Raw genomic sequence first — 12,388 nt, forward strand, 5'->3', positions numbered from 1 at the left:
CGTATTTACACAATTAATATTCCTGCTCATAATAAGCTAATGTATTGAAATCCTATTAGGCGCGCGCTGAGACAAAGACTTTCTTGCAATCCACCATCACCGACTACTACTCCACCAATGAGAACATGGACGCCGTCACACACATGTGGAATCAAATGATGAGCCAGATGAGCTGCTGTGGCGTGAACGATTATCGTGACTTTAACGCCTCACTCTCTTGGATCAGTAACAAGGGTAATCATACGCTGCCCGAAGCCTGTTGCGTACTGAAGGATGTGAGTCAACTACTGCCACGTGACGATGACTGTGTGACAAATCCCACCGAGAGCAACAGCTATTACAAGAAGGTTGGTAATGCAGCTAATGAAATGGAACTGAACTGAAATTACTTAATGAATATTTAATTCTTCATTTTCTTTGCAGGGCTGCTATGAAGTGTTCACCGACTGGATTATTTCCCACCGCGAAATCATTATTGGCGTGCTTTCGGGTGTTGGTATAGTACACCTTTTTACGATCTTTTTGCCCTTTTGCTTATGTAACGCGTTTGCTAGATATCATGGCATGCGGCTCTAAGCGATTTTGGTAAAATGAATGGTAGAATTAGCGCGGGAAAAAGATCCTGAAATTCCAGTGGACACTGGCAATTAGTTCAACCAAATACGACTAAAGAAATAAATCGTTGTGGCAAAGAGACTCCATTAAAAGGTGAAGCAATTTTTTTTTATTAAATAATATTTTGTTGAGTTTATTGTTTTACAAATATTGGACAAGTTTAGTGGTTTCTTTTTAAGATTACATTATTCTACAGTTTTACAAATCATTTGCATGTACCTTTGTGTACATAAACTATATATACAAATACTGAAAGCTGTTGTTAAATATTTATAAATAAGTACAATAATTGCGAGATAAAACGAAGTAGATGCAAAAAAATATATAGGCACATGAAGTGTATGGCACATGAAGGCTATGCTAAAATTATGGTCACACTTTAAAAGCAGTTTATTTTAATAAATCGCTTAATCACGTGCCTCGACTGTCAGGCGCATGCGCGTGAACTAGAAGGCATAACTACAACCAACTATTGCATACCTTCAAGCGTTTCATATAAGTATAAAACTACTTCGAAAGTAGCAATAAGTAGGTTTTCAGTTTCTAACTCTGTAAAATGCTACACATGGAGACCAAATATTTTATTCTTACACGCAAATGTAACTGGCATACGAGACACGTGAACAATCTGCAAGTTTGGATTGGAAAATATCTATATAGATATTTAAAGGCATTGTTTTGGAACATAGAATATCTCTTTGTAAAAAAAAATATTGATATGATTAAAATAATACGAACTGAGAATTGATTTTAGTTATGTTAAGTCAAAGCTTCGAATTCTTTACTGTAACCAGAAAGCTTCAAGAAGTCGTGAAGCTTATTAAGACAAAAGCTCTCCACTCTGTACATCACAAATCAACTTTAGGACATATCGAAATGACAAGCAGAAAAAATATTAATTAAGCAAGGGTTTTAAAGGAAAAACATATACGAATATTTGAGGAATGAAAAACGTTTGTATTTAAAATCGAAATTTTTTTAAGTAAATGCATTCAACCAACATACATACATGTTTATGTACATACGAATAAATAGTGAACCAACAGTCTTAAATACCTTAGGTCAATTATATTTGTATGTTATTGTAAGTCGAGTTACAAAAAAATTTCTTAATTCAAAAACTAAAGCAATTGAGTTCGAGCATCGCAAGTTTTTCACATGCAAACATATTTACAAGTATCCGTCTGCGGGCTTTTCAAAAAACATCATAAATTGACTCTTCACTAGTCACACACAAGTTTGTTGTGTTATTAAGAATTCAATGCTGTAGATGTAGAAGGTGGCGCAAAATTAATTACCTTAGCGCAAGAATTCTAATTTTTGCAAATGGCGTCGTACGTTAATCATATTTGGCATTTGTGAATTATACAGCTGCAATATAATAATAGACAAGCAAGGTGAAAAAAAAAGCGTAAAGGTGAAAAAAAAAAGATTCCCGTCACTCAAAATCTCCTTTTTTTATTTAGTAAAAAAGTTATTCACAAACAAAATTGGATGCTTAATAATTTATACACTAGTATACACTACTGTGTACAAAAGATCAAAATACATACATCGGCATACAAATATAAACAAAAGGCCAAATTGCTGAGCGAATTTAATCGGACGGAGCGGTGCCGCAGCATTTCACATTTCAGTAAAGTAGAACCAAAACGAGAGTCACATCAGCTGATTGACAAATAAAAAATATAAAAACATAAAAGCGAAAACATGAGTGCGTAAATTTTACGTTTAATTAAAATTATTAAAGTTTTAAATAGCCCTTTTATAAGGTGCAAAAGGGTTGCGAAGTGAACTTTTTGGAACTGTACTTCAGAGCTGTACTTTTTGTATAATAATAAAATTGTACAAACTTTTGTGTCTTTTTATAATTAATATTTTCATAAGAATATTTTTTTTTTCTTTTTACATAAAAATATACATAACACATATTATACTAGCCAGTTTCATTTTAAAATAATACAGTTTATCTATCAAAACGCTTTTCGTGCTCGGTAGCGTCTTCTGAAATCTTTTAACAGCACATTGTCTTTTAATTATTTTATTATGATAACGCTGTCCTTTGGCTTTAATAAAATATTTTGTTGTTATTAGAGAAGAAACTGGAATAACGGCACAAGAAATACTTTTAACTACTTTAACTTTTGTTTTTGGGAACCCTTTGCGGTCCTATGTGTGCTTTCAGCCAGCAAAGATTTCTTATCATTCCAGTCGTACAACCTGGACACCACACATAAGGTGGTAATAATAATTTATACTGTATTTATTTACAGAATTAAGGAGGCAGATACCTGTAAATAAAACCAAAAATTTGTTTGTTTATTTATTTCATAATTTCTATATGAATTAAACAAAAATGAAAAAAAATCGCGAAATAAAATGCTTAAAAAAATGATTTTTGGGGCGAATTTTGCCACTATAGTTGCTTCGAAAAATTTTCGACAACTAATATCATAAAAAAGATGTGTGCAAAATTTAAGGGAGATCGGTCAATAACTTTTCGAGTTATCGTGTACGCCAATTCGAAACATATAGTTTTGAGAAAAACGCGTCTTAAGTGGGCAACGTGACTATACCTCTCCCAACGCTGGAACGCAAAGAATAGAGTCGTCGCGGTTGACGATCTATAATATAAGAAATACTTAAATTTACGTTCTAAAAATGTTTTGACATTTTTTTCGAAATTCTACAGGTATCTGTCCTCATAAAAATACTGTTTATTCTTCATAATCGTACAAGCTATGTGTCATTGCTCTTTTAACGAACATTAGTTCCGAGCTGTACGAGACCCAAGTCCAAATTTAATACGACCGCAAAGGGTTCAAATATTTACTATTTAAAACTTATTATATCAAAACTGTCTCCGTCATACCAAGTACTTTTTTTGAGGTTTTAGTATTGGAAAAGTATAATTGTAACGAGAAATCCGAACCCTGATGTGCAAGCCATTTCTGATTTTTTCGTTCGGTAGCAGCAGCAAAATTAAAAATAAATCTCTTTCATCAGACGTACTCCGTCGTCGCTTTGTTTTTGTGCAGTCGCATGCACTACATGCTGTTTTTTTACAGCGAACTTTCCTTCGACAAAGTTCGCTCAGCGATTTGATTCTGTTTATACCTTAAAGTCGAAATTGGAAGACTTCAGCAACATTTTGTTTTTTGCAAAAGTTCAGAAGCTTGTACATATAATAAAAAAATATAAGTTTGTTAAAACATAATATGTAATCACGTATTTTAGTAAATACAGAAAACTTGTTATCCATTTGTTATCCTAAAGCAAAGCTAACCTGCCATCCATTTTATGTTCTGACACTCCAAAGAATATGCGACTATTCTACGATACAAATATTTTAAGCAAACTGCTCATTTTTAAAACATCATTTAAAAACTATACCTTTTGTGTAAAACTGTTTCCTTTCATTTGAAACTTTTATGATTGTAATGCAACTCTGCCGATTCGTAAAAACAAAAGTGTGTAAATATATTCAGAGTGTAAAAAATCATGGTTTTCCAAGAACGAAATCGTTAATATTTCGCTTCCATACATTTAAGGCGATCGTTTTGGGTGTTTTTTTTTTTTGTGTTGTTCCGGTTTTCCTCATAAAAGTATGCAATGGATACCAAATTCTATTTTAAAAATATCTTTACTCAATGTTGTCTGAATCCAAAACACATTTCAGGCTATAAGTCGCGGGACCACAGCTTTTGAGTGGTGAACTGCGTTAAAAATAGCTGTGCTCACCTTGAGCGATTCGTTAAATGATAATACAGGTTTACAACAATAAAGATTTATCACTGAACCTTACTTCAATAGTTTGTTGCTGCACAGTCTGGCGTTGTTTGCAGAAGCAAACTCTTCGTAAAACTTTGAAGCTCACTTGCGTACCACTATTCTAATATATAGTCCCTGAGAAAAATTTTAAATGGAATCACTACTATTAAACTTGTCAGCTTTTGGTATTCTTCTAAGCACAAAAAAGTTCCGCTCGCATTTCCTTTTGAGAGAAATTCGGTACTTAATTTAATTAAATTAAACCTCTGATAATCATTTCACCGCTCCCAATACCAAGGCCAGAAAAAGTAGAAGAGTTTTTATTGGCATAGAAATATTAGTGTTTCGCAACGTGAATTCAATAATGTATGTATAAATATTTTGCAAAATAGTTTCCTCCGAAATCTAAAGTCAATTAAAGTAATAGGTATAATTATTTCTTATCATACAGAATAAATTTGCCGTTTAAATAGGCTTCATTTATGTAAGAACATATCATGGAATTGTGAATACCCTCATGCTTACATCTATACCATAAGTATGTACAGTGAAATAAGGAGTTTTCGCATTTGAATAAGTCAACAAATTTTTCGTAGAGGTTATCAAGTTTTTTGAAGTTTTTTATTTGAATTTAAGATATTGTATTTATATAGAAATTTGTTATGGATGTTGTACATTATGTATACAGTTTATATATACTCGTATATGATATGTATATGAATGAATAATCATAGGTACGTAATATTGAGCATACATATATAGAAATTAGACATCATATATACAACTATAAATATGCATTGTGTATAAAAACAGCTACATGTGTGTTTGTTAGCATATCCGGAATGTAAAGCTGCATGCACAGGCCCACACACAAATATCTCCTTAGACTTAAGTTTTGTAAATCTACTCATAATTTTCTTGAACTTCAATAAAAAAAGTGAATTATTATATAGATTAAGTAATAATAATAAATAACAAAAAGAAACGAAACAATCTTTTATTATTTAACTGACAAGTGGTAGGCATTCATATATGTATTTACTCACACACACATGACAAATATTTCATCCACGGTGGAGAAAACTAAAAAAAGTGTGGTTAACCGGCTCTCAGCGATTTTGAGAGAACAATCAGCTAAATTGTGGTCGTAGCAGGTTTTGTATAGCGTTTTGTATAAAACTGAGTTTGTGATGGAGAAAGATATTCGAGAAAATCAACGCAACCAATGTTACTTCGTTGCCGTCTGAACAACAACAGAATGGAAGCGCGTAATGCATACTTCGCACAATTTCAGAAAGCTTATCCCTTTGGGGACGGAGTCGCTCGACGGGCGAGCGTCTGTGAGGACGAGAGGTATTGGAGTGCGCAGCAAAGAAAATAAATACGTAGAAAAAGAAGTTTGGTTGTATTTATGTATACGTATCGTTCAAATTGACGAAGTAAGGCCGTAATATTCCGTCTTATCAGATTCAAAGTAATATTCGTCAGAAATGTCACTATCTTTCTATCACGTATCATCTCTAGATCGCTTAGCCATCGTGGGTAGGATAAAATATAAAATATATAAAAGGCCTGCTGGTTCCTCTGGCAGTGACGACTCTACCGTCGTCTCACGCCGAAAGTTTACATTATAAGGAAGATAGGGCTTCATCGCTAATGGCCCCTTTGAATGAAAACGTGACTCTCAGAACGACATACGTCGCGACCCTTACAGCCGTACGCGTCCGCAATTGTACTATATGCCGACTATATGCCGACACTCATCCCCAAATGGTTAAGGCTGATTATGCTTCGCATGCAATTATATTGGGTTGGCAACTTAGTAATTGCGGATTTCACTCGTAGATAGCTTCATTTGAATTTTTAGGTTTGCAGACGTAGTATTAATGTCAAACATATTTTGTTATTTGATAGTTGGTAATTCAGCTGTCAATCAGTAAAATACGTTTTTTGATCAAAAGGAATATTTTTGTCAAATATTGCTTTTTTATTTCCGCAAAGGGAAAATCGCATCGCAAGCTCATAAAAAGTTATGTGCTGTTTATGGTGACGAAGCCTTAAAAGAACGGCAGTGTCAAAGTTGGTTTGCCAAATTTCGTTCTGGTGATTTTCCACTAAAAGAGGAAAAAGTCTGGTCGTCCAGTTGAAGTTGATGACGCCCTAATCAAAGCAATACTCGATTCGGATTGTCACAGTACAACACGTGAGATTGCAGAGAAGCTTTTGGTATCACATGCAAGCATTGGAAATCACTTAAAACAATAACTTGGCTATGTTCAAAAACTCGATACACGGGTTCCTCACGAATTGAAAGAAACGCATTTAAATACAGTGAACACGTTTGGAGACTTTAAAGTCATTACTCTTTTTCTTGGGCTAATACAGTAGAGACAGAAAAAATCACTACATAATGAAAGTGTGGCCCAAACGTGAATCACTTACTCCAAGCCATAAAAATGTTAAGAATGATCCTTTAGAGAACCCTAATGACATATTTTTACCACCGTTGCGAATAAAACTCGGCTTGATAAAAAATTTTGTAAAGGCTATGCCCAAAGATGGTAGTGGATTTTTTACCTAAAAGAAAAATTCCCCAAACTCAGCGAAGCAAAAATTAAGGAGGGAGTATTCGTAAGCCCATAAATAGGGGAACTGTTTAAAGATAAGGAAAAAAAATTGAATGATCAAGAAAAACTTGTCTGGAAAAGTTTTGTGAACGTTGTTCAAAATTTTCTAGGAAACTATAAAGCGGAAAATTACAAAGAATTAATAAATGAGCTTTTAATGCCATATAAAGCTTTGGGGTGTAATATGTCTTTAAAAATACATATGCTGGACTCTCATGTGGATTTCTTTCCAGCAAATTTAGGTGATGTGAGTGATGAACAATGCGAGATATTTCATCAGGACATTTCCTTAATGACAAAGAACTACCGAGCGAAATGGAGTCCAGGTATGTTAGCAGATTATTGTTGGAAACTTAAAATAGACCTACCAGAAGCTATATTAAATATTCCAGAAAATTATCATTTTTTATTGTACATTAAAAAAAAATATCGCTAAGTGTAATTAATTTCCCTACTTTTTACAAAAATAAGTATATGTTTCGATATCACAAGGATGCCTTATGTGCCAATTGTGCCAATTTTTTTTCCTTGACAAAAAAGTTTAAATTTTGTCAAATTTATTTAATTTATCACTGGCATGCGCTGTCAAAATATTCAGTAAAGGTTACCATTATAATGCGCAGGGTTTTACGTTTGCCGAGCGTGTATAAATTGTTAAATAAACTGTCAAAATTTCAGCGAAGTTACATATTGGTATATAAATATGTAATACATCTTGAAAAAGGTTGGGCGTGAGTATACTCTATTATGATTCCCACGCCACTCTCTTTTCGTTGCTTGAATAATTGTTTTATTTCAATTGCGATTGGAGTATATTTAAAAAATTGTTCTTGTTCTTTTTGGATTAGATTATTATCATTAGGGGTTGCAACTTCAGTCAGATATGTTTCTTTTTTTTGTTGTCTTTAGACACTTTTTTTGATGTCTAGTCTATTGCTAAATCCGTAAGGATCACTCTGTCCCAGGAAAACTTTACTCAACTAGTCATCTTTTGACAACGCTCTTGAAGAAAATTAGACTCGACAGATGCAAGCAGCTTCTTCGTCGGTACCCACGCCAAGGGCTATGAAAGTATTTTTTTCACAGATGATAAAATTTTCACTGTTGAAGAAGATTTTAATAAGCAAAACGCCTAAATCTATGCTACAACTTCTAAAGACGCAATACAATTTGTTCCAAGGGTTCAGCGTGGCCACCGTCCAGCCTCCGTAATGGTTTGGTTTCTGCGGAAAAATGTGTTAAAACCAGTGCAAAAGTGTACCAAAAGGTGTGGGGAAGCAGTTGAGCAGTACTCGCTTTAATGGAGAGCGTTGGATCTTCCAGCAAGACTACGCTCCAGCAGATAAGGCAAAAATCACCCAACAGTGGCTAAAACATATTCCTGGGTTCATAGCCGTAGGAGATTGTCCATCTGGAAGTCCAGATCTGAATTCATTGAACTACAGTTTGTGGCCTGAGTTGGGAAACATTGCCTGTTAAAGTCCTCGCAGAAATTTGTAAAGTCTCAAACAATCTTTGGTTCGAGCAACGACGTCAATATCCATGGAAACCGTGCGTGCTGCTTAACCGAATGGCTTAAGTAATGTAGTTTGATATCTATAACAGAGTTAAATTCTAACAGAACTTATGGCAGGAATAAGTATATGCTTTTAATTCACATTCCAGTATCCAATTCAGGTAGCCTGTTTCATATTAAAGATTTTCGTGAACGTAGAATTCGATTTAGTTTTCTTTGATTTATTTCTGGTTTCAGTAATCGGTGGACGCGCTTTGGTGAACATATTACGACAAACGGTGAGAAACTTATTTACTCAGGCCACGAAAACTATCATATCGAGGGTATAGACTTACTACTGAGCAAACAGTCTGCAGATGCACTTATCGAATGGAAACCTACATCATCTAGACTTCTGCTGGCCCGCTTTAAATCTCGTGTGCGGAAAGTCACAGTATTACAAGCATATTCTCCAGCGGAAGTTAGCGGCGCCGACAAAAAATGCTTTAGTCAACTAGGGGCAGAGCAAGACGTTTTAATTGTGATGGGTGATTTTAAAGCTCAAATCGGCGATATCAACACGGGTCTTCTGCATGTAATGGAAAAACGCGGAACCGGTCACCTAAATGGAAATGGCGAACTTTTGGTTGACTTTTGCAACTACCATAAACTCCTGATTGGTAGCTCAATTTTTCCGCATAAGCTGCGGTATAAAACTACTTGGCGATCTCCAAACAACCGGAGAGAAAACCAAATAGATATTTTCTAAGCACAACCGAAGTACTGTGATTCCGCTGGTCTGACCGAATCTCAGATTTTCTGCAATAAATTTGTATTCGTAGTATCATACCCTGCGATTCACATAATTCAGATAATTTTACGCCAAATTTTTTTTTTTTTTTACTTTTGTATATTGCCGAAAGTGAAGACGGCCACGCCATAATATCAGACTAAAGACTCATCAATAACTAGATCATTGCCAGGATTATATACTAAATTTATCACGTTATTAAAATGTGTAACAATCGGTTCGATCTTTTGTAGCTTACTATTTTCGTGGTTTGCACTATTACCCAGAATATTCGCATTTCTCAGCGATTAGTGGCTTCCCAATTATGAAATCTTGATGATTTTCTCATTATCCCTTTCCGCCCTATTATTTCTGCAGCATACTCTTTAGTTTTTTGAACCAACATATCAATAAATTTATCAGATTTGAATATGTCAATTAGTTCACCTGGAGTTCTTAATATTCCCAGAAGACTCAAGCCTTGATCCTTTTCTCGAAATTCAAAAACTGGAGGATCTCTTTCCACTTCTGTCCACATATTGCCACTTCTGGTATCTTCATTTACAGATTCCACATTGATAGAAGTACTAGAAACTTAATTTTCACTTTCTGATTCTTCCGAATCATACATCATAGTATTTCTTTGTGGTCTTTTTTTTTGCAATAGGCGATAGACTGTCGCCTGGTTTAGTCTCGGAATCACTATCATTTAGAAAATAATCTTCTTCTGAATCAAAATCACTGCCAATTGATATATGGTCGTCCATTATAACGAAATTGAATTGTACAAGGGATAAAATAAATAATTATAAGCTTTATAACCATTGAGAATTTTCACATTGAAAGTATACCTAATATGTACAACAATGTGTGATAATAACTGCTGTTACAGTTACGCAGCCCGAAGAAAAATCAAAATACGCGGTACTACATTATCCCGTTATCTGCTGAGACACTGTAATCGACAATAGTGAATTTCTAAGTGCTGCCAATTTCCAGAATGTTGTATCTCGTTTTATTGCATTTTCATTATTTTACCCTTCTGCGTAATTTATTATTTGTTTTTCTACTAAAACGTACGCAAATACGAAAAAGGATATCGAGTCCCCTTGCCTTCCCATTGCCAACAACGAGTATACTCGTCTTTGGTTTTCTGCTTGTAAATGATTACGTATGATAAAATATTATACATACTAATTGCTCTTACCAAGAAATAACAGGATTTTGGTAAACAATAACACTCAAAATATAAATGGCCATGGGAATAACTTCATACAATTTAGACGTGGCAGGGAATGGGCTAAGCTTATGTACAATGGTATAATAATTACTACAAAAACAAAAAAAGATGATGCCATACGGCCCCAGAAAAATTTAAATACGCACATGACCTAGAAATTGGAGTATTTACCTCATAATCGTTTCTCGAGAAACAAATTTTCTAGGTTTCATACTTTCGAATATTCTTTTTTTTTTTTTTGTTATTCCTTCCTCACTTCACTCGGGAGCATAAAGCCTCTACAGGACTCAGTCTTGCGTTGGTTTCGTGAATCTATTTGATTTCTGACAGGGTAAGTGATTAGCCTGCCGCTATCAGTCCTAAGTAGTGCGAATGCCCACCTGTCGTTGCTTAGGAACAACAACTTCTTACTGCTTGCAGCGCCAGCTGTGTCTCACATTTTTCTGGCAGAAGGAGCGCACAGATGGTTGAGGACTTCGCTAAGTTTCGTTTGTCTGCGCTACAGTGGCGTAGATAGCTTCGAATGATGGGGGGGATAGGAAATGTTTGATAAGTATTAGGTGTAATAAAAATTGACATCGATTATAATTTTTGATAAGGTATGAGAATCATAGCTTCCATAGTACATTGTACGTAGTGAATTATTGGAAAGTAAGTTCAGTTGATTATTAAAAAAATTTTTTTTATTTTAATAGAAACAATTTTTGGTATATTTACAAGTGTAAATAAAACGACATGCTTGTAGATTTATTACAGAACGAAATCTAGCCTGCGTTGTTTCTTAGATATCTCATCAATGACCTCGTTAACTGTGCATTGCTAGAGCTGCCAATCCCTTTAAGCGATCCTAATACAACGGAGAGGATTAATGTCCGTCGAACGTTTTTTTAAAAGACAGTATATAAAAAGTTTCAAAAATTATAATATGTTACTTCTCAAATTTTGTTTCTTTGAATAGTCTTCATTCTTTTCAGACAGGAGAAAGTTATCTCTCCTAAACATCGACTCCTTTTCAGTTGATATCTCAATACGCTTTTTGGAAATCTTAGTTTTTGAATATATACGTATTTTGAGTCGATAAAGTAATGAAAATCAGCTCTCATTATTGCAAGTTGTTATGGGAAGAGTTTGCTGGAATAGCAAATAAGTTATGCAAGGTGAAGTCCAAAGTAAACAAGACTGAGTTCAAATAGAAACTAGAGGAGCTTTGTTCTGATTACTTCGAGTTTATTTATTCCAAATAGTCCCTTCTGGTCTCAATACACTGTTTTGCGCGATCTACAAGCTTTTCGAAAGAGTGTTTCGGGTCATTGACGGGAATGTCCTTCAGGATGTCGGTACAAGCCTGTTGGATGGCTTCTACGGACGCAAAACGTTTTCCTTTCATGGCCATAGGTAGAAGTCACAGGGAGCCATATCAGGTGAATATAGTGAGTGAATGATGGTTCAAATGCGATTTCTAGTCAGAAAAATCAGTCACAAGCACAAATCAATCCTCCTTTCGCGATATTCAGGGCGAACTCGACGAATGCGTTGCAACAAACGTTTCAGAGCGCCAAGATGGAAAATTGCATTGACGGTTTGGCGCGTTGGCACGAACTCTTTTGGTACAATTCTCTTGGAATCGTAAAAACAAATGAGCATCGACTTGATTTTTGACTTCTCCAAACGCGATCTTTTGGGTGGTGGCTCGTCTGAGGCCTTCCACTTGGCACTTTGACGCTTAGTTTCAGGTTCATGTTGCAAACACCACGTTTCACCACCAGTTACAATGTTGTAAAGGAAGTTCTCGTTTCTTTAATGAGATCTTTCGAATCTTGAATTCTGAGCAATTTTTGGTCCTCAGTTAA

At 34.8% G+C, this 12,388-nt stretch overlaps 1 protein-coding gene across 3 annotated transcripts in view; it reads left to right on the forward strand.

The window, feature by feature from the left end:
• The window catches only part of LOC129240121 (CD82 antigen), a 137,131-nt gene extending 131,752 nt beyond the window's left edge, over window positions 1-5,379 (forward strand). For all 3 annotated transcript variants that reach the window (XM_054875647.1, XM_054875646.1, XM_054875648.1), the window contains 2 exons: window positions 60-347; window positions 424-5,379. In XM_054875647.1, the coding sequence (XP_054731622.1) occupies window positions 60-347; window positions 424-576 (441 nt within the window). In that variant the 3' untranslated portion in view covers window positions 577-5,379. The remainder of the gene's footprint in view (window positions 1-59; window positions 348-423) is intronic.
• The last annotated feature ends 7,009 nt before the right edge of the window (window positions 5,380-12,388 follow it).

Source organism: Anastrepha obliqua, chromosome 3, assembly GCF_027943255.1.
Source record: "Anastrepha obliqua isolate idAnaObli1 chromosome 3, idAnaObli1_1.0, whole genome shotgun sequence".
NCBI classification, from domain to species: Eukaryota; Metazoa; Arthropoda; class Insecta; order Diptera; family Tephritidae; genus Anastrepha; species Anastrepha obliqua.